Source organism: Gastrolobium bilobum, unplaced genomic scaffold (genome assembly GCF_033153095.1).
Source record: "Gastrolobium bilobum isolate Gb01-03AN ecotype WA unplaced genomic scaffold, APGP_CSIRO_Gbil_v1 utg12160, whole genome shotgun sequence".
In the NCBI taxonomy this organism is placed as follows: domain Eukaryota; kingdom Viridiplantae; phylum Streptophyta; class Magnoliopsida; order Fabales; family Fabaceae; genus Gastrolobium; species Gastrolobium bilobum.
In genome coordinates this window covers 322,080-346,064 of record NW_026898262.1, presented here as the reverse complement: position 1 = coordinate 346,064, position 23,985 = coordinate 322,080, and the positions used below count along the sequence as shown (strand labels likewise).

The window sequence follows — 23,985 nt, the reverse complement described above, 5'->3', positions numbered from 1 at the left end:
ATATTCAGTCCTTTTTTTCATTTGAGTTCTATGCTTTGCAAAACAATCGAGATAATGCAGATTTAACATTTTCCAGTTCCTTGATATTTAATTTTTTATTCTGCCATTGCAATTGGCTATTTAATATGAATGTGAACCTCACATTGTAATAATTTTTTCAAAGAAAGGTGTATTTAAGGCATGTTTATGATAGACCTCTGTTGACAACAGCTAACCAGGCCAACTTGATCCACAACCAATTAAAGCCATATAAATTATGTTAGAGTAATTGTTAGAATAGTTCAGTGTATATAATAGAATAGTCCCACATTATGTGGGCTTAGCCCATAAGATCTTTTAGTCTTTTTAAATAGAGTGCTCTTATATGTTGTAACACACAATTATTCAATATACAAATATTCTATTATTCAATCTCAAGTTGGTATCAGAGCTATTTGTTTTTGGGATCTGCTTCCGCTAAAACCCTAAGCCCACTGCTTGATCAACAACCCTTTTATTCTATCCCATATCAGTTGTCACAGGTTGATCAGGTTCTTCCCGTTCCTTTTCTTAACCTGTCTTTACCAGCTGCGGGTGACTCTCTCCCAAAGGAAAGACCTCTTACCTCCATCCAAGTGGACCACCCTTTTCTCACCTATCAGCGTCGTCAGAAAGTGCTTCCTGCGAACTTGACCCTGAGCGACTCATCGCCGTCTCCAGTCATCTCTTCCTCTCCGGCTCCTTCACCAGAGGCTCTTCCCATTGCCCAAAAAAAAGGTATACGTACTCCTCGTAACCCGTATCCTCTTTATACATATTTAAGCTATGACCATCTTTCTATTTCTCATTACATCTTTGTTTCTAGTCTTTCTTCTGTTTCTATTTCTAAAACCAAAGGTGAAGCACTTCCCCATCCAGGGTGGCGCCAAGCGATGCTTAATGAGATGACTGCTCTTCATTCCAATGGCTTCCTGCTCCTCCCAAGAAGTCTATTGTTGGTTGTCGGTGGGTCTTTACTGTCAAGGTTGGACCTGATGGCCATGTTGATCATTTCAAGGTGGGCTTAGTCGTCAAAGGTTTTACTCAGATCTTCGGCCTTGACTATAGCAACATGTTCTCTCCTATCGCTAAGATGGCATCTGTTCAAATGTTTATTGCCCTCGCTGTTGTTCGTCACTAGCCACTCCTTCAACTAGACATTAAAAATGTTTTTCTTCATGGTGATTTACAAGAAGAGGTTTACATGTAGCAACCATATGGTTTTGTTGCTCGGGGGAGTCTGGAATGGAACAAGCTTCGTAAGTCCTTATATGGCCTCAAGCAGTTTCCTTGCGCATGATTCAGCCCTTTCAGTTCTGTCGTTCAGGCTTTTGGCTTAATCTACAGTAAGGTCAATCATTCTGTGTTTTATAGGTTCACATCTCCTGACAAGTACATCTATCTATTAGTCTATGTCGATGACATTATTCTCACTAGAAGTGATCAAGTTGGGATTCACCAGTTAAAACAGTATTTGTTCAGTCAATTTCAAACAAAGGATCTTGGTAAGCTTCGTTACTTCTTAGGGATTAAGGTGGCATAGTCTAGACAGAGCATTTCTATCTGTCAAAGGAAATATGCCTTAGATATCCTAGAGGAGACTGGTATGTTGGGGTGTAAGCCGGTTGATACACCCATGGATCTTGCTATCAAATTACTACCCGGACAGGGAGAGCCATTATCTGATCCTGGACGTTATCGGAGGTTGATTGGGAAGTTCAATTATCTCATTGTGACTAGGACGGACATTTCTTTTGCTGTTAGTGTGGCTAGTCAATTCCTTGACTCTCCTTGCGATTCTCATTGGGATGCTACAGTGAGGATCATCCTGTACATCAAAGGATTACCAGGAAAAGGCTTATTATACTCAGATCACGGAAATACAGAAATTTGTGGTTATTCAGATGTCGATTGGGCAGGATCACCCTCGGACAGGCGCTCTACTTGATGCTATTGTGTCTTCTTTGGAGGAAACCTGATTTCTTGAAAAAGTAAGAAATAAATTGTTGTTGCCCGATCTAGTGCAGAGGTCAAGTATCGTACAATGTGTGCAATGGAAGTTGCTACCTGCGAGCTAATCTGGTTAAAGCAGTTGATTCGGGAGCTCCATCTTTGTGAACAGAAACAGCCCATGACACTCATTTGTGACAATCAAGTTGCGCTACATACATCATCTAATCATGTATTTCATGAGAGAACCAAACATATAGAGATCGATTGTCATTTCATTCAAGAAAGGATTCAGTCAGGAGAAATCAAAACGGCATTTATCAACTATCAACTCGCAGATGTCTTCACTAAAGCTCTTAGATGTCCTCGGGTCGAATACATTTGTAACAAGCTGGGTGCTTACAATATATACACACCAGATTGAGGGAGAGTGTTAGAGTAGTTATTAGAATAGTTCAGTGTATATAATAAAATAGTCTCACATCTTGTGGGCTTAGCCGATTAGGTCTTTTAGTCTCTTTAAATAGAGAGCTCTTGTACATTGTAACACACAATTATTCAATATACAATTATTCTATTATTCATGTAGAAAATCAGAATTCAAACATGTTTTCGTTTTTATTTCCTATTACTTAGGATTGATTATGATTGATTAGGATTGATTGTGATTGATTAGAATTGATTGTGATTAGGATTGATTAGTCATCGCTTAGTCATTCTTAGCGATTCTTTCTTGTATAAATACTCACTCATGTAATTTATTCAAGATCAATATACAGAAACTTCTTTTCAATATGGTATCAAAGTCTCGCCGCCCCCCACTTTCTCTTGTGGCGTTTCTTAGCACAGGTAGGCTGGGCCTGTTGCATTTGCCCACTCTTCAAGCCCAATGGGCTCTTGTGTGAGGGGGCGTGTTGAGATATATAGTCCCACATTGGTTGTATGTGCAACTAATGTGAAGTTTATAAGGCCTTGGGCACTCCCACCCTTTGAGCTAGCTTTTAGGGTGGTGTATCCCAAGGTTCTTTACAAAAAAATTTCTAGTCTTGTTCGTATCTTCCCTTCCTTCCGAGGTGTCTCCTCCTTACCTCTCAAGTTATTTGGTTGCGTTGTATTTGTCCATATTCCCTCCCATCAACGGTCTAAGCTTGATCCTAAGTCTCTCCAGTGTGTCTTTATTGGTTATTCTCCTACTCAACGTGGCTATAAGTGTTATTCACCCTCTCTTCGTAAGGTCTTTGTCTCTATGGATGTCACTTTTTCTGAGAATGACCCTTTCTTCCCCTCGACTTCTCTTCAGGGGGAGTCTATAGGAGTAGATGAAGATCAGTCATGGGAACCTACTGATGACACAGTATTACCTCTACTTTTGAAAACAGGGGGAGCTACAGAATCCTCACCATCAGGAGCCTCCTCAAAATGGGGACAAGTTTATAGCAGGCGAAAGCCTCCTCAAAGTGTGAATAACCCAGAGCCTCTACACTGCCAGGATTCTAAACCATGTTCTAGTTCCAGCACCCCAATACTTGAGTGTCATGGTGAAAATGATCTACACTTGCCCATTGCTCTCAGAAAAGGTACTCGATCTTGTACTACTCATCCTATTTCTAATCATATTTCATATGGAAAGTTGTCCCCAGGGTTTCGTGCTTTCAATACTATGTTGGATGGTACAAAGATACCGAGAAATATACATGAGGCTCTCAATGATAAAAAATGGAGGGATGCTGTCTTTGAAGAAATGAATGCTTTAGAAAGAAATGGAACTTGGGAGATAGTGACCCTACCCAAAGGAAAACACGCACTAGGATGCAAATGAGTGTTTACAATAAAATTCAATGCAGATAATAGCATCAACAGATACAAGGCAAGATTGGTTGCAAAGGGTTTCACTCAGACTCATGGGATAGATTATCATGAGACTTTTGCTCCGGTTGCTAAAGTCAATACCATCTGAGTTCTCTTATCTCTTGCTGCCAATCTAGATTGGCCTCTGCAACAGTTAGATGTGAAGAATGCATTCCTAAATGGTGACTTACATGAAGAAGTCTATATGGATCCTCCACCTGGTTTTGAAAAGGGAAATGGATCAGTGTGTAAACTAAAAAAGTCTCTATATGGATTGAAACAGTCTCCCAGAGAATGGTTCGACAAATTCACACAAGCAGTCAAAAGAAGAGGCTTCATTCAAGCACAGACTGATCATACTCTCTTCCACAAACATTCTAAGGATGGTAAAATTGCTATTCTTATTGTATATGTAGATGATATAATTCTTACAGGTGATGATATTGAGGAATTGAACACCTTGAAGAAATTTCTAGCAGCTCAATTTGAACTCAAAGACTTTGGCACTCTCAAATATTTCCTTGGTATGGAAGTTGCTAGGAGCAAAACAGGCATCACTCTAACACAAAAGAAATATGTTCTAGATCTTTTGTTGGAAACAGGAATGTTAGGGTGTAAACCTGCTGAGACACCTGTGGAACCTAATACCAAGTTAGGTATTGAAGATGGGAATGAGGTGGATAAAGAACAATATCAGCGATTGGTTGGTAAACTAATCTACTTATCTCATACGCGTCCTGACATTGCCTTTGCGGTGAGTATGATTAGTCAATTCATGCACTCACCCAAGGAGAAGCATCTTAGTGCAGTCTATAGGGTGCTTAGATACCTCAAGAATACTCCAGGAAGAGGATTATTCTTTAAAAAGGGGTATAAAAGGACAATTGAAATCTACACTGATGCAGATTGGGCAGGCTCATCAGTAGACAGGAGATCTACCTCAGGCTATTGCACCTATGTGTGGGGAAATCTTGTTACTTGGAGAAGCAAAAAGCAAACAGTGGTTGCAAGAAGTAGTGCTGAAGCAGAATTTCGAGCTTTAGGTCATGGAGTTTGTGAAGTAATCTGGTTGAGAAGACTTCTTCAAGAGTTGAAGATTTCATATTCCCTACCAATAAAACTATATTGTGACAACAAGGCAGCTGTTAGCATTGCTCAAAATCCTGTGCATCATGATCGAACAAAGCACGTGGAAGTTGATCGTCACTTCATCAAAGAAAAATTAGATGATGGAAGTGTGCGTTTGATATATGTTCCAACCAAAGAGCAAACGGCAGATATCCTTACCAAGGGCCTACACCGTCCAGCATTCGAAGACTTGATTGGCAAGTTGGGAATGATCAATATTTACCTCCCAACTTGAGGGGGAGTGTAGAAAATCAGAATTCAAACATGTTTTCGTTTTTATTTCCTATTAATTAGGATTGATTATGATTGATTAGGATTGATTGTGATTGATTAGGATTGATTGTGATTAGGATTGATTAGTCATCGCTTAGTCATTCTGCGATTCTTTCTTGTATAAATACTCACTCATGTAATTTATTCAAGATCAATATACAGAAACTTCTTTTCAATAATTCAATCTCAAGTAATTCCATCTAACCCTGATGCTCCATCAGGCATGTCTTCTTAAACTTGCAAATAATCAGTGTATGGAGAGAATCAGAGTGCAAAAATATTCTGATACTAACTTCACAATTTTATGTTATCATTGGACAGGGTCTAGTTGAAACTCTTACAGTATAATATATGGTCTCAATTTTAATCAACGACCATAAAAAAAAGCAATGAAAAACTACAAATTAGAACAAGATTGGATTCTATTTTTCTGCATTGAATTTCTGAAAGTTTAAGGATCCAAAATAACCTAAACGAAACAATCACCTGGAAAAGTTCAAGGGGAGAATTTCCATCCCTTGGAGCTCCCTGTTGTGCATCTACTCGAAGCATTACTTTTCTGGAAAAATAATTTTTAAAAAAGGAAGCAGTCATGCAATATGAAACTTGCAATAACGAGTACAAATACAGAAGGATTTAATATGCAGTTGCTCTCCCCTTACAAATCTATAGAAATATTTCTTGGTAGTAGTATAGATATAAACATCCCCACAAAGCCATCCTCCAAATTAACTACTTCAGGGAGCAGAATTTGCCCAGTTTAAGAGTTTGAAAAGCAAGCAAAAAATATTGTTAATGTATAAGCTCTAAGTGAGTAGCAGGGAGTCTCATGCCAAAAGACACTGAATAACACAAACAACTATCGTTCATATTTTCCCATTCAATGGAATGAGCATTACTTTGGAAGTCTGGCGCCATATGCTTTGTTGAAAGATTGCCCTTTACAAAATGAATTAAAGCCACCATGAATTGGTCACTTATCTTATTATATAACATTATGATTTTGTAATCATTATTCAAATGATACTAAATAATAGGGAGGAAATTTTGGAAAGTTTACCTTCAATGGTTATACATGAGATGATATATGTTAAAAAATCCAATGGAACAACTGCAACTAAACAAATTGTAGAAAAGCTCAGGGCAGTCACCTCTTGAGATAGATCCAGTATATAATTCAGCTAATAGAGTACATCTAAGTAAGAAATGGTTCACGTAATTCAAAAAAGAAAAAGAAAATTATGAGGGAGAATGTTATGACAAGAGATGACATTTGTTTCGGAAAATATTTCAAGAGAAATATAATTCAGATATAAGAATGATTAAAAGGGAAGGTTAAGTTTCTAAACATCCCTTTTCCTCCATTAAAATGCCAAATTTAACATGAAGAAAGAAATTGGGGCTAGCTGGACCGCAATGTAGATGAAGGTTAAGTTTTTTAAACATCCCTTTTCCTCCATCAAAATGCCAAATGTAACATGAAGAAAGAAATAGCAGCTTGCTGGACCACAATGTGTAGAGACAAGGAAATTTTGTTGTTATAGTTAAAGAAATATAATATAAAACGATTAATATGGCATTCACCTAACAACTTGAGCTTTTAGGTGAGATGGTTGATTAACATAGTATCAGAGTCTTTGTTACCAAGTGGTCACAAGTTTAAACCTCACTGGTCCATTCTATTAATAATGCAATATTGTGGAGTTATTAATATGGTCTTCACCTAATAGTTTGAGTTTTTAGGTGAGATGATTGTTTAATAGTTACAGTTTCACTTTTATATGCCAGGAGGTACATCCTCTTTCACACTTCCATTAAGCCCTTTGCTTAATAGTTATAGTTTCACTTTTATATGCGGGGAGGTACATCCCCTTTCACACTTCGTTTAAGCCCTTTTAACACTACCACCTTCTGGTGATGAAAACATGAGGAGCACTCGTCACTTCTAGGGCTTGTAGATAACTAAAACTGTATCATGACCACTAGCACAACAAATGGTGAAGAGAGAGAGAGAGACAGATAACATATTTAATAACCTAAGGGGCGAAGGATGGAGTTAAACTGGAACTTAAAACATAATCAGAACAAAACCTATCTCCAATGATTGAACAGCACAGCAATAAATATTATAAAATCAGCCCATAAGAACCCATAAATTAAGAAAAAGTCAGGGACAAAATTACATACTTTCCCCATTCGGATGGAGGATTCCATGCTGACAAAAGCATATCAGACTTTGCATTAGGCAGGCAGTTTCTGACAACAAAATATTTTGTTGTAAACTGAGCAACACCGACATCCTTGTAATCCCGGTCAAAGTCATATATCTAAGTTGGCAAAATGAGAATTAGCATACTCTTGCAAATTGAGATAAAAAAGAAATGAATTAGTAAAGTTACAACAAAACTAAGTACTAGCAAGGAACCACCATTCTCAGGCATATAACAAGGACAAGAAAAAACAACACTAGAAAAGACTGATGTTATATTTTCCTTTGTCCTCCATAGCAGTCAGAGACAAGAGTACAAGACATTCAATGGCTTGCTAAGGTAGAAGGAAAACCTTAGTCGTGTAGCAATGTCTTTTATATCTAGTCCATGCTAAAAACAATGAGTCTTAATGCAGGAAACTTTTAGAACGTTTCTAATACATTCTAAGCCAAACTTGATACTAGGAAAATTTGATATCTAGTCGTGTAGATATACTTTCTGAGAAGTAAATTAAGTGAACTTTGAATTTTGGAAGGAAACATAGAGAGAAGAGCGAGAGAACAAGTTTGCAAAATAATTCTTACCAAGTCATTAATCTCAGCTTCAGCAAAGGATTTACCATCAACAAGCATGCTCCAAACAACTTTGTTAATTTGCAAAGATATGCGCATAGCATAGGAAGGACTTTTGTTCTTCTCCTTCTCTGTTAGCCGTAGCTGCGCAGCATTTTGAAGAGCCATCCTTAATGAAGCAGAGGCTGCCTTTCTGGACATTTGTGCATTTACAAGCTCTCTCTTCAGTCCTCGGATCTGCAAGTGTTGGACTACTGTTGATTAGGCATGCACACTTGTCTCTACTGAAATATGCATATAAATACAATAATAGTCTATACATCTCAAAACTATATCAGAAACACAATCGGAAGACTATGCTCGTGAAAGCTTAGGATTTCATTAAATGCCAATGAAAAATACCACATCCTTTCCTTGTAAAAAATCATTTCAATCCAAAAATTTAAGTTGTTAGGTGAAGGTCATATTTTTTTTTATTTTTTTTTGTGTTATTTTTTTAATACGCTCCTCACATAAGAATCCAATGGCTTGAAGAGTAAACAATGCACAAACCCTACGTATGCTAAGAAACTCCATAATATTTAATTATTTATTAATAAAATAGGGGTGGTGAAGAATGAATTCGTAACCACTTGGTCAAAGAGCCTCTAATATCATGTAAAGAATCATTTCAACCCAAAAGCTTAGGCTGTTAGGTGAAGGTCATATTAATGATTTTATAGTATATTTCTCTAACATATCCAAATCAAGATGGTAGCAAAGTCAGCAATCAGTAGAACCATAAATTTTCATGGGATGCTGTCCCCACTGAGCAACATTACTGAGAACATGAAGACCATATTTCTCAAAACTGGACTGTACCTGCCACTTCAACCAGAGAGCCTGCGAATTGGCTGGCTTACCAGACTTGTAAGATCCTAATAGCTGTGGTTTAACTAAAGAATTTCAGAGGTTTTCCTTGACTTTGACTTTGTCCGTGTCAACAAACAATTTGAAATGACTCGACAGGTGACACTCTACCGCTGAGTTATATCCCTTCCCCTACCCCCATCGAGAAATAGAACTGACTAATCCTAAGGCAAAGGGCCGAGAAACTCAACGCCATTATCCTCTTCATCATAAATGATTTGCTTGCCCCGAAATGACCCGGCCCAAAAGGGAAATCCCAATTCATTGGGCCTTTCGATACAATCAAATAATCCTTTTGAACAGCCTGTTATAATGGGAAAACCATATATCTTGAAATTAATTCACCAAAGACTAAGCTCATGAGCTTATTATCCTAGATCGGAACAAGTTGATAGGAGCTCCTTTTTTCGCCCCCGTGTAGCGACATGAAATTTGGACAAAAAAAGAAGTAACTTGGACAAAAAGAAACAAAGTGACTTAGACAAATCTTTTTTGTCGATAACCTCAGAACAATCAATCGAATATTGCTTAATACGTAATCGATCGAACACTACTTGAAAATGGCTATTCTAATGAAATGGCCAATTAAAACCATCCAGTTCTTCATGAATTCATAGAGTAAACAGGCCAGGGAACCCCGAATTGAACAGGGCAAGTATCACTTTAGTGGAGCAAACAACACTTTGCACAAGTACGATTGTGCGAATACAGGAAATCGAACCGAACATGAACTAAACTAACTAGCATCTGTACCATTAAAGCCAACTTGTTTTGATGTAAGATATCATAAATTTTGAGTAAATATCCATTTTAGTCCTCCAATATATATGTCATCAGGTCGGTCCTCCACTATTATATAGATCGAGTTGTCCCTTCAAATCTAATTGACGCAACCAAATGGGTTCTTAAAGTATCATCAAATTGGTCCTCTAAAGGACGAAAATGAAAACATAAAACTTGTTATCAAAGGACCAATTTGATGTAGCCTACAAATTGAGGACCAATCTTTAGAGGACCAAATTGGACATTTGCTCAATTTTTTACATATAGACGTCATAGATGAACAGTAAATGTTTATACATGAATCTAAAGTTTTATAATTGATAAACCAACTAAAAAATTTTAAAAAACATGAACCATATCTCAGTATTAACAAATTACAAAATTTAATATACTATGCAAATTATTATTTTCAAAATTTTATGATAATAACTTAATAAACCTAAAAATGTTTTCATATGTTCCCTAAACTCTGAGTAGTATAATGTTAGCAGAGCCTATATTTCTGATTTTAACATACAGATGACAATAAAATATTTTATATACTTTATTAATATATCAAATAAATTTACTTCACACACACACAGACAGATATATATATATATATATATGTATATATATATATGGGATAGGATCAACTTACACCAATGTAAGAATAACAAGTCTTACACCACATCTTAACCGTTGATTTACGTGCATCTAAGGGTTGAGATTTATTAAGAATTAATAATTAATTAATTAATGAGATCCAATAAATCTAATCTGTTGAGACCCAATTAATTAATTAATGAGACCCAATATATCGTGTGTGGGATTGATATTATTGAGGTGAAATATCTCGCTTGTGCACATTTATGATCTTTTGAAAATTCTTGATTGTGACGTTCAGTTTTATCATGTCTTTTTCAATGTTTTGAAGACCGAACTGGTGAATGAACTAGAAAAGATAGTGATTCAGTGGTTGAACCATAGTTACTGTTATATATATATATATATATATATATATATATATATATATATATAAAGAACCAATTCAACCCAAAAGCTTAAGCTATTGGGTGAGGCTACATTAATGGTTTTATATATCTCAACATGCCCCCTCACACGAGAGCCCACTGGGCTTGAAGGGTGGACAATGCACAAGCCCACCTACCTGTGCGAACAAAGAAATTCCATTTGAAAGAAAGTAGGAGGCGGCGAGGATCGAACCCGGGACACGAGGCTCTGATACCATGTAAAGAACCAATTCAATCCAAAAGCTTAAGTTATTGGGTGAGGCTACATTAATGGTTTTATATATCGCAACAATATATATATATATATATATATATATATATATATATATATATACGAGGTAGGATCAACTTACATCGGTATAAGATTACCAAGTCTTATACCAAATCTTAACCGTTAATCAACGGAAATCATTCACCAGTTCGGTCTTCAAAACATTGAAAAAGATAGGATAAAACTGAACGTCACAATCAAGAATTATCAAAAGATCATAAATGTGCACAAGCGAGATATTTCAGCTCAATATCAATCCCACACATACAATATACCTAAGATTAAGCCACTTATAAAACAACAGAGTCATGTACTGAATGTGAATCAAGGGCAAGCTTAGAGGATTATAATTCACCATAATCATAATTCAGGCATTTAATGTGCGTTAATTTGCAACATTATCCACATTGCAAACGTTCGGCAAAATAAATCACCCAAAGGAAACAAACTGTAAAGTACCAGATGTGTATATGAAATGTAGGATATCTGAGCTAAAGTAATTAAATGATATCAGCATACCATTAACATTTGGGAAACATAAACACAAAAATCATTGAATTTTTTTATTTAATCTGTTTTATACGGTACAAAGTAAGAAGTTTATCTAATCCTCCTTCTCCTACATACTCCTTTTCTTATAATAAGTTTTTCTTTTATATAACAAGTTTACCAACTTCTGCCAATAGATACTAATATTTCAAGTTCGGCAACCACAAAAACATCACCAAGCAAAGTAGTGGCCAGATTTCTTTTTAGTGTATTGAAGGACCAGAATGTTTAAGAACAAGTATCTATAATTTGACTAAAACTATGCAGTCACGTCAATTAAAAGATTGTTAACAAGATTCATTTCTTACCAGCATAGATTTTCCACCAGCTATCATCCACAAGTCACTATCCTTTTCTGGATTCATATCTCCAGAAGGTTCACATAAAAGAGACAATTTTCGAATATCATCAAGAAGCAACTTTAGCTCCCTCTCTTTTTTTTCAAGGTTGATTTTTGCAAGTTCCACCTCTTCAACACCATCAGGAACCACCTCATCTGCTTCCTCTTCAACATCTTCATCATCTTCGACTGGAAAGGACAAGCTACTCTTTCGAGGCCTGAGTTGTGAATAATAAAATCATTTAATCTGAAGAACTTATCATGTATCACAGAATATGAAGAGCATAAAGAAATCACATCTCAGTAATAATCACATTAGTTAATTAACTAGATTATCTAAACTAAAAATAAACCTATGACTAAAACATATCAAAATGATATCAATATTTTCAGTTTTCCACAGAATTAATAGAGTAAATTTAAAAAGAAAACTATTGCAGCATCGATAAACATCTAACCACAGTTTCAAGTCAATATCTGCAATAAAGATGCAGGCTTAGATGTTGATTGTTGTAAATATTGTAAACAAAGTAGTTTACCATGAGGGACGAAGTTCACATTGTTTATTATTCCTTTGTAATTATTTTTACCCGATTATATAATAGAGCCTCCAATGCGTAATTGATACATAAGGATTTCAATACATGTCTCTCGGGTCCTGATATTCAACATTGGTCCAAATCTCATTTCTTGGTGGCCTAAGAAACAAACCTTGGTTGCTCACTCTAGTACTGAAGCTAAGTATCGCAGTTTGGTCACTTGTGCTAAGATTTTATGGATTCAGTCCAGATTTGACCTTTTCGAACTCTGTCTGTAACTCACTAGAGACTCGAGAAACAAAGAGAAGGTGTGTACGAACGAGATATCCAGCAACAAGAATAAGGAAAAGGATTAAATAGAGGAACTCCTGAACATTTAGCGATCTCAGATGTGTCGATATCAATGGTGACTCATTATTTCGATGAAGAATTTCCTCGGACAGAAGAAGATTATGTAAACACTTACTCGAAATCTCACTTATCCGATTCCATTGTGGAAGACACAATGGAATCGGAAGAATTCGCCATGATATATCTGATCCATGCATAATATCATGAAAAATGGATACAAATCTTTGGCTACTTACTTTGGGAGCTTCGTGATTCCTCCTCCACTCCTCAAATTTTGTGACAATCTGAGTACGGGTGCTCTCACTCGCAATCCAGTTCTCCATGCTCAAATGAACACATGGAACTTGATATTTTCTTTGTTCGTGAGCGTGTCATCAATAAGGAGCTTCTGGTTCTTCATATTCCTTCTGCTGATCAAATAGTTGATACACTTAAAAAGCCTCTCCCCTCTGGCAGGTTGCAGATTTACGAACCAAGCTCAAGGTTCTCAATGGTACCCTTGGCACATCCATACCTCCTTGAGCTTACGGTAGGGTATTAGAGTATAAGCTATCAGCTTTGCTTTATTGGTTCATTACTAGCGTCTGGTGTATGTAGATATGTTACTACTGGTTGTATTAGATTGATACAAACCCACCATGGTTTGGGCCTCAAATGTAATAATTGGCCCAATTGGCAATGCTGTTAACAAGTGGAGATATTGACTGGAATGCCCTCTAACAGAATAGAGCGTGAGTGTCATGGAGTTTGTTATATACAGGGGAGGCAGCAATGAAAGGGGTATGGGAATCTTGGAATTGCTTGGGCCCTTTGGGGATTGGGAGAGAGTGAAGTCTCTCATGTGCTTCACACTATCTTTTCAATTATTGCATTTAGTTTCCTTCTTTTCCATTTATCATTGTCTGCAATTAATCCTTGTGCTGTGAGGATTATAGGTTGCTATTGTCTACTATCTCTGTAATTGTCTCTGAGGTGTTGCCATTTTCATATTGTAACACAGATACAAATACATCTATATACAGATTTGTGTTTCATTTCCATAATCCTTTGTGTTAGATTTATTTTCTTGTTGGTCCTTACCATAGATTATTTCTTAATTTGTCTGTTTGTAATTAGTTTCTTAATACTAAGTTTGTTAGAACTGATGACTCAGCCTTGAGTCATCCTCTAGCTCTATAAATAGAGCTTTCATGTATTGATCTCAGTTGGTTCAGAATACACTCAACTGAATCAATGAGTTCTTCTCTCTCTCCTTCTCTTTCTGATAGAGAGGAACCCTAATCCTATTCTGGGCAACTCCGGTAAATTCATTGTCCACTGACAAAAAAAATTTCCAGAATCTATGTCATCCCTCTAATTTCTAGACTCTCCAACCAGGTTCCCTCTTCGGCATCCATCCCTGCACGTTTCCCTCTGTTCTGACCGCTTTCAAATGACAATCCTGTCTGTCTAGGACCCGACCCCTGATTCCAGCCAATGCGCCCTCACGTACATCACACAACTGCAGAATTTTTTGTCTTCACAATCGTGTGTCGAAATGCGTGCACTAGAAAAAGTACTAACAAGTGTGGTTGTCAGATCAAGTGCTAAAGCGGTGATGCCTCTCACACTAATCACACAACCACAAACTTTTCTCGTGTTTGTTGGATACTCAAATATTGATTGGGCAGCTTACTCCATTTATAGGAGATCTACCTCAGGGTATTATATATATTGTTAGAGTATAATATAAACCATTAAAAAGCCCTCACCCACTAGCTTAAACTTTTGAGTTGAATTGGTTCTTTACATAGTATTAGAGCCTCGTGTCCCGGGTTCGATCCTCACAGCCCCCCACTTTCTCTTGTGGAATTTCTTAGCACAGATAGGCTGAGCATGATGCATCATCCACCCTTCAACCCAATGGGGGCGTGTTAGAGTATAATATAAACCATTAAAAAGCTCTCACCCATTAGCTTAAGCTTTTGGGTTGAATTGGTTCTTTATGGTTACCACTCTTTTTGGTCTTCTCGAGGAGTATGATGTTGTCCATGACTATATCTTGACTATACGTTGTCCATGACTACAAGAAACAGGAATGCTTGGGAGCAGGCCAGCAGACTCCAATTGAACCCAATATTAAATTAGGAATTGAAGATGGGAAAGAAGTTGACAAAGAGCAGTACTAGAGATTGGTGGGGAAGTTGATCTACTTATCTCACACTCGGCCTGATTTTGCATTTGCAGTTAGCATGGTTAGTCAATTCATACATTCTTCTAAGGAAAAACACCCGAGTGTAGTTTATAGAATTCTCAAACACCTCAAAAACACCCCTAGTTGAGGATTGTTCTTTAAAAGGGGACACAAAAGGATGTTGAAATATATACAGATGCAGATTGGACCGGCTCTGCATTGGACCGAAGATCCACTTCAAGATATTGTACCTATATTCGAGGAAATCTTTTGACCCGGAGAAGCAAGAAACAAACAGTTGTTATCCAGAGCAGTGCATAAGCAAAATTCCGGGCTCTAGCCCATGGTATTTGTGAAGGAATTTGGTTAAGGAGACTCCTTGAAGAATTGAAGATCTCTTTTTTCCCTACCTGTCAGAGTGAATTATGATAATAAGGTTGCTGTCGGTATTACTCAAAATCTAGTTCACCATGACAGAACAAAATATGTGGAGGTTGATCGCCACTATATCAAAGAAAAATTAGATGATAGATGTGTGTGTATGATGTATATTCCTACCAAAGAGCAGACTGTAGATATCCTCACTAAGGGCCCACACCGGCCAACCTTTGAAGACCTGATTGGCAAGTTGGGAATGATCAACATTTACCTCCCAACTTGAGGGGGAGTGTAGAAAATTAGGATTAGAATCTTTCACTTTTATTTCCTATTAATTAGTTATTGATTTTTTCCTTTAATAGGAATTTGAATTTTAAATTTTCTTCTATAGGATAGGGTTGATGACTCATTGCTGAGTTATTCTTATCCATTTTTTTCCCTCTCTCATTTACTATTGTATAAATATCTCTATCAATGTAAATCAAATGTATCAATTCAGAAAAACCTTTGTTTTACATCTAATAGATAACTTTGACTCTAAATAACTTCGGAAGTGTAAGGCTTGACGAAAAGTTAAGACACAAAGCACATTGAGTTAAGGAGAGATTCGAAAGAGGCATTGAGTTAGGTAAAGCTTGATAGAGTTCACAACAATAATGTATCACTATTATAAGAAAAAAGGGAGGTCAAAAGTCGATTTTGCCCATTTAAATTGGGCATGGAACACTGCACATAGGGATAAATACGAGATTCTCCCCCCCTCACTATGGTGCCGTGATTTGGGCTGTGATTGTACCCGCTACGCCAATTACTCCAAATCATCAAATCAAGTAGTTTGTCACGGACAAGGGCCACTACGCACTGTTATGGCGCAATCACATGCTATCAATAACAAAGAATAAAATAACAAGTGACAAATCTAACCCAAAAGAAATATTTCTTTGGGTCTGAACCTCTTAAACGAAATGATAGTGGTCCTAGTGTATTCATTTATGCCGAAATATATTGGTTTTAAAAAAGAACAACCAGACCTACATTGGCCCCATGAAATTTGAAAGAGTAACAAATAGTGTAAACATATAAATGAATTACTAAAACTATAGTTATGAAACATGGCGCAGATAAATAGTAATGCAATAAGGAGTGAGTCACAACATACACAAGTGTTTGAAGTAGGTAATTGATAAAAGTTATTTAGAATGACTGAAAATAGAGAGTGGGTTTGTCCTTACTTTGGAAGGCGTGCAAATAGAAGATTTGTCAACACATCCAACATGACCTGAAACTGGCGAGATGTCATTGTTGCCGTTATATTACGAGAATTGAATGTGAGCTCCTTCAAGGGTTTCACCTGAGTAGAAAGTTTTTTTTTTTTTTTACTTTTAAAAAAGCATTTGAAATAGAATATTGACCACAGCCATGACAAATACCATATATAAACTGGGAAAACATACTCTTTAAAGATAAGCATGTCTGGGAATACATGTGCTTACTAGAGAAAAAAGACGCATGTTAACAGATTAGGTACAAAAATATAACACCTTCAGTTCAGGAGTGCCCCCTTTGTGCCTTGTGTACCGAAAGTACATACTACAAGGCATAAAAACTCTCTCAAGAAGAGCACCTGTACGCATTACTTTTGGAGAGCTTCTGAGAATTTTAGGAAGCCACTGCAACCCAGCTCCTGGATCAACATCTGTGGGTGCAACGTGAGCCTGTACATCTTCCAACATAACAGACAACTCCATTCTTTTCCATGTCATTTCAGGTTGGTATTCACTAATATGTACATCTGTAGTACCAAGTGCTTGCTCCATCATCTCATAACCAACATGAAGCACTGAATGAAATGACCGCGCTAAAACACGACCACTTAAAGCAGCAAGCAAAAATCTACCCTGTTTGTCAAAAAAGTTATGTCATTTTAGAAGCATGAGTGATGTCTACAGTATTAGTAAGTGAATAAATATATTCAAATTAAGAAGTAAAGTTTCAAGGAGATGATAAAAGCAACAGACCACAGACATAATCATGGCACTTCATTTTTGCAAGGAGATAATAAATGAGGAGATTAAGATATTCTCCGTCATTTTATTTATTTACTTTTGTGACATGCATGTTATGTACAGTTCTGAGTCAAGAGACCTTGCCTAATTTAGTCCTTCATTGTTCAGCTGTTAGCTACTTTGGAATAAGCGTTTCAGAATTTTTGGTGAGAATTAGGTTTGTCCCAGTTCCTTTTATCACTTTCTTCATGTTCACTTTCAAGTGTTTGGCAATAAGATAGAAAACAAAACCTTGTGGCAAAGTGCGCTTTATTGAAATTTTGTGGTTTGTGTCGTAGGAAAGTAATGCTTGAATGTTCAAGGGTGTATCTTCGCCTTTAAATCTGCTTTGGGATATAATTGTGTATATGGATTCTCTTGGGTGTTCAGTACATGGTTTCAGATATGCAAAAAGATTGGATAGCCCTTCTAAACCAATTAGTTTTCTAGATTTTTTGGCCCTGTTTGAATACTATTTCTAAAAATAGTTTTTTGATTTTCAGAACAAAAAAACATGTTTGATAAGGCTTGTTTCGTAAAAAAGGTTTTAAAAATTACAACTGTTTTTTTTTATTTTAGAATCAAATTTAAAGAACATGACTGAGTTGTTTTTGTTTTATATTTTGACTTTCAACTTTCAAAACAAAAAAAGAAACACAAAAACATCTGTTACCATAACTATTCTACAAAACAGTTTTAAGAACAAAAAAAACATAACACAATCAAACAGAACCAATGTTTCTGAGTATTTGGTTTCATTTTCTTTAACTGGTCTGACGATTCCTTTTCCTCTTCTATTTCAAATACAACTTCTTTTTTCATATATATATATATATAATAACAAAAGAAGATATTCTCCATCATAAAGATGTGAATAAGAAATATAGGAAAGACAAACAATGTAAGTCAAGTAAATAAGGCTTGCCTATCCTTTTGCATATCTGGAAAGGAGACACAAAATAGAAAGATATACATACATATATGTGAGTGCATGTGTGTGTATGCATGAGTGTACATGTGTTTTACTACTTTTTTACTTAAATTAGTCATATCTGTTAAATTACACTTTTCTAAAAAGCTGAAATAAATAGTATCTATGTCATCTTATATCCAAAGTCCAAACCACAAATTATATTCGCGGTTAAAAAGCAAGATGATTGAAATGAATAAATTTGATAAAAGTTCCTTATTTAGTCTCTCGAGATGATAGTATCCATGCCATGCCATATCATTCTAGTTGCAAGGGTTCCTCTCCTTCCCATTTTTCTCAGATATGCCCCATACTGTTTCAGTAGAAACGTTCATTTGTAGATATTTTGTTTTGCTTTTGGGCCTTTGACCTTGCTTGTTTACCAAAAATAGAATATACATGAAACCTTGGAATATTGCATGGAGTGGAATAAATTCAACCAAATTAAATTAGGATGTTACAAATCTCCTCTACCCTCACCAATCCAATATAAAACAGAAGGGGAACAAGATTCAGGCCAGCCCAGCCCATCTGAGCTAGCCTGCCACAGGGCTGGGCCCAATACAGGCTACACCATTGGGCTCGGTCAATTTTAACAACTCCAAAAACAAAGCATATTCAGTAGTAGCAAAAACGACAAAGAGCTAAGCAAATTGACAAAAAATAGCAGAAAATAAAATGAAAAAAGGACCAAAGAAGAGATTAAATCAAAACCAAATTGAAGGTGAATCAGAAAACCAAAAGTTGTCTGCTGCTTTAAAATGCACACATTTTTTAAACTTACATTTGCATCCTCCGAGTGAAGATTAAACTGTGGCTCAATAACATTCACCATGAAGTGTTGAGTCCCATCTGAATCATCCATGTACTCATTTTTAGCTGGCAATACACCGAAAAGGGAAATAACAAAGTGGGCACAAAACTGTCAATAAAAATACATTATGCTTAACAAAAAAACTCAATGATCTTGCAAGCAATGATACTATTGGTTGTAATAGATGGCACATTTAATTATCTATTTATTGTGTGTTACTAGTCTCAGATCTATTTTGTGTGTCCAACAGTTAACAAAATATCTTGAAGCATATGAGACATACCAGACAGCAAGTTGTCCACCTTAACTGAATTTGGAGGAGATGAAAGTGATCCAGAAGTACCTCCGTGCTGAGAAGAGGGAGACTTGGAAATTTTACCGGTGGGAGGGTGCTTAGCAACATCACCTTGACGGAGATGAGCTCCGTCATGCTGTTTGTTTTCCTCAAGCAATTTTCTCTGTGCGTACTGCCGAGAAGGAGAAGGCTTGGGAGGTTGAAAGGCTTTAGATAGACCACCAACCCAGGCCCAAACAGCATCTCTGTTTTCGATAGTCCACAAAAGCTTGAGACCATAGACAAACACTCGCTGACTATTGTCAGCTATTACCACATTGTAGCCATCATCATCACTAGGGTCAGACCGTATATGTTCATCAGCTTCACTCCCATTTTCAAACTCAGACCGTACATATGTCATCTCAGCATTTCTTCTTCCTGCTTCTTGCCATGCTAGTAACCTAGCAGGATCAGCCTTTGGGGAATGTCTTCTGATAGTGAAGTAATCAGAGGACAACAGAAATCCATCATCACGATTTTTCTCTGTCATGTAACCATTTTCACAGGGGATTTTGTCCATGGATATTGATTGTGAACTTTTCAGTATCATGTTAACTACTTTGGCAACACTAGCACAGTCTTCTTTATTTAGGAAAGCCTTGAGCATATGAAGGTCAAGACCATGGTAAACAAGATCAAGAACATCACGCTTGCTTTCAAAGGTATATCTTTGCTTGCCCCTACTATAACATAACTCATACTTCAGTTTTGTCATTGTAAAAGTCAGTCCTTTGGCTGGATCATCATCATCTAAAGGCATGTTCTTTATACAGGCTGGTGTGGCATCTAAACGAATCATAAATTCAGTCATCACTTTATCTAGTGAAAGATTGCCTGACCTGGCAACTCTTGGAATTCCAAAACGAGGCCAGCGAGAGAAGCTGCGTAGCTTATGTGGTGGACTGTAGTTCAAGCTCCAGAATCTTAGAATCCATGCTAAATCATGAGCTCCAAAGTTAAATGTTGGGGACGTAGCTGAAACATTCTGGGATATGTGAGAAGGATCAAATACAGTAGCATCTCCGTCAATATTATCTCTATTAACGAAAGAGGGGGACTGTCTTTCTGATGAAGGAGGAAAGGGTCTAAGAGAGAAGTTCCATCGAAGGGAAAGAGAAGTGGATCTGAAGGGATCAAATACTTTGTCTCGAGGTTTGCCCTCAACTGGAAGTGCAAATAAATAATGATTCATGGGATCTCCAGATTCACAATCCCAGTCCATTGTAACTTCAAGAGTAAAGTCAGGGGCCTCCAGAAAAGCACCAGAGGCACCTGTTGGAATTTTGAAACCACGTCTATTTGCCAAACTCTCCAAACTACTCAATAAAATCTTAAAATCTTTGGCCGAAACAAAAACACGACCATCAGACTGGTGAATTTCCATAGTGCTACTCACAATTTGAAGTTTGTCAACCTTTTCATAAGGATCTGTACTCGCCAAAACATTCCATCTTGACTCAGAAAAGAATAAAGAAATTTTTCCATGGATGTAATTTCTCATGTCATCCCACCATGGCAAACTCCGCTCCTTTTTCGGTGGCGGAATCAGTGGACCCGGATTCCTAACACTTAGATTAGCCCTCCGAAGTGCTACGGTGAAAGCATAACTAACATCAGCAAAAGATGGTTCATAACCTACCCCAAACGACACCTCACCTTTCTGGAAATGTATTGGTAAATCAGAGTATGTCTTCATTGGTGGAGTAGTACCACTAGCTGATCGAAGCATGCCAACCTTTCTCCATCTCCCAACATAGATATCTTGATATATTTGAGGTTGAAAGCTAGTTGCCTGGTTGAAATAAATAAATAAAAGACAGCAGAATGGAAATGTTATCATGCTGATTATCATTAGTTGATCCCCCCAAAAAATGCAAAAGAATTCAGTTTGAGTAACAGGAAACATACATTCATGTGGACATTTATTAAATAATAATTGGATATATACATATGCAAACACATCTGAAGCAACTGAACTATATCCATAGCACATTAGCCAGAATTGTCATGGATAATTTTTTGTTGTTGCACTTTCTATGGGATAAAGAGGTCATCTTAACTTCTTTGATGATTGGTTAGTGCCTATTTTAGTGGATTTTTTTTTTTTTTTGGTCAGATATACATAGAATGGCAATGTTTGCATACCTGATGAGTTTTTGTTCATTTCATTTATTAGTGGTTTCATTAATAGGATATCGTATCCATTTCACTTTCTCTTATCTACTGATTTTATTTTCTTATCACCAAATTATTATTGAAAAAAAACATGTGCACCTATTTTTGACCCTTTATTATAACCATCTTACCATAAAAACTAGTAAATACTGAAACAATAAGCATAAATTTGGCAATTTACACTTGATTTATGCCAAGCAACAAATTACCCCAAAAGCTTAAGCTATTGGTAAAGGCACTTGAATGGCTTTTATTAAATATTTTTAATACATTCCCACACAAGAGCTCATTGGGCTTGAAGGGTGGATAATGCATAAGCTCTCCTATTTCGTGCTAAAAAATTCTACAAATAAATATTTATTAGAAAAATGGGAATGACAAGGATAACTTCAGACCACTTGGTCATAGAGACTAATACCATATCAAGCAACCAACTACCCAAAAGTTTAAGCTATTAGGTGAAGACATATAAATGGTTTTATTACATATTTCTAACAATATATATTCCACAAACACTAAACTTCACACCATTTGGTTACTTTTTTTCAACTGCCATCTCTAGTGGGTTTGCATGCCATTTTTGTGCTGCAAGCAAGACTGATGGCACAGAAGCAGCACAAAGTAGTAAACTGATTTTATAATTACGTTTTATGATCCTGCTGACTTTTAATGTCTAGGATTGTTTTTGAGTTTGAATCTTATTTAGTTTTATGAAATTCTTGTGTTTACTTCGACATATTGATAGTTTGAAAGTAAATTGATGAAATGGGTAATAAGAGTCAAGATCAACCCTTAAATGTCAATTGGTTCAACAGGCAGAGTAAAGGTCAACCCAGTAAATAAAGAGTAGTGTCAAGATAGAGTAAACATGACACAATTATCAAATGGGTAGTGTCAATCATGATTAGACCCATTTACACAAATTAATGCCCCTACCCAAGCTTATCACTCGAGGTAAGCTCAAGTGCTAGGGGAAAAAAACACACAATATGCAGACACTAGTACAAAGACAAAAGTTGGCACCTCCAAAGAAAACATGAAATAGTAACAGGCAAAACTATCAAATGAAGGGTTCCTAAAAATTCAAATGGTGCCAACAGTTATACCCTTATCTACAGCAACTCATGCCTTAAAGTTGTCCTACTATTGACCAACATATGAACCTGGCACTTATATGAAATTGTGTTCTTTCCCGCTTTAGTTCACTTAATAACCTAAAGAATAAGATTTAGGTGATCAAATCATATATGCTCTTTAGAGTCAGAAAAATTATCAACCCGCAATATTGAATAGCACACCAAAATATTCAACTGTAAGTTCTAGAGCTTTATAGCTTTAAAATATTTGCTGGACAGCGAATGATCTTTGAACTTCTAATGTCCTATTAGTAAGCCACACATACTCACCTAGAAGCCACCACATTCTCCATCCTCATCCTTAAAAAGGGAGGAGGAATCGAGAGATAAAACATTCCTGGCTTTTAAAATTTTATCCTTTTCAACACTAATGCATCAAAAAAATTTCAAAATCATATTATTGTACTTTGCTGCTATTAATTGACATACAAATAAACTGTAATAACTAATTAGATGTGATTTCGATACTATAATCTCTACCATAATTCAGAAGCAAGCCTTAACAACATATATGCTAAAATCCCATACTTCACTGTCATTCAACATATAACATATCCATCTAAAAAAAATGATTATTATACCCAAGCCAAAGAAGAAAAACAAATATTCAGGTCTTTAAAATGGGGTCAATATGATGAGAGGAAAGATTAAGTTTGAAGGCCAAGTAGGCCATTAAGAAACTTCTGGACAGAATGAATCAATTTCTCGTATGCCAATTTCGAGGTTCGAAAGTAATGCAAGAATTTTCAAGGATATTCTTTAGTTGTTAGCTCTTCTATGAAAAAAGGGGGTGGTTTTAGCTTCTTTTTGGTGCTCAGCTAAAGCTATCTCGGAGAGTTTCTTTTTTGGATATATACAGAATGATAGGAAAACTCTGATTCCATGGTGTGTGTTTCGTTTCTATCTAGTTTTAATATTTTGTGGATTTTTTGGGAGGGTATCACATCCTCTGCTGTTGGACTGCTCACTGTCTTAATATCATGAGGGACCAAGTATGACAATCTGATATTTCTGGAAGGATAGTATTTTGGTCTTTGAATTTATTTCTCTCTCTGGTAACAGTTAATTATTTACTGCATCCCTTCAAGCTCATGATTCTGTATGTTAACAGGACCTTATTAACTAAAGGATTACCAGAATATGCAATAAACCACTCCCCATTAAACCCCGACTAGCGAGAGTAGGGTAAGGGCAATCCTTCTA

The 23,985-nt window shown here is 36.4% G+C and overlaps 1 protein-coding gene across 3 annotated transcripts in view; it reads right to left on the bottom strand.

Moving 5' to 3' along the window:
• The window catches only part of LOC133314287 (protein SABRE), a 50,697-nt gene that overhangs the window by 8,835 nt on the left and 17,877 nt on the right, over positions 1 to 23,985 (bottom strand). The window contains exons 10-17 of one of the 3 annotated variants that reach the window (XM_061515734.1): positions 19,416 to 21,263; positions 19,105 to 19,230; positions 16,847 to 17,203; positions 16,538 to 16,656; positions 11,833 to 12,082; positions 8,012 to 8,236; positions 7,405 to 7,544; positions 5,704 to 5,776 (exon numbers count right to left, since the gene is read on the bottom strand). In XM_061515734.1, coding sequence (XP_061371718.1) covers positions 5,704 to 5,776; positions 7,405 to 7,544; positions 8,012 to 8,236; positions 11,833 to 12,082; positions 16,538 to 16,656; positions 16,847 to 17,203; positions 19,105 to 19,230; positions 19,416 to 21,263 — 3,138 coding nt within the window. The remainder of the gene's footprint in view (positions 1 to 5,703; positions 5,777 to 7,404; positions 7,545 to 8,011; positions 8,237 to 11,832; positions 12,083 to 16,537; positions 16,657 to 16,846; positions 17,204 to 19,104; positions 19,231 to 19,415; positions 21,264 to 23,985) is intronic. The other 2 variants (XM_061515735.1, XM_061515736.1) reach the window with 2 other exon arrangements.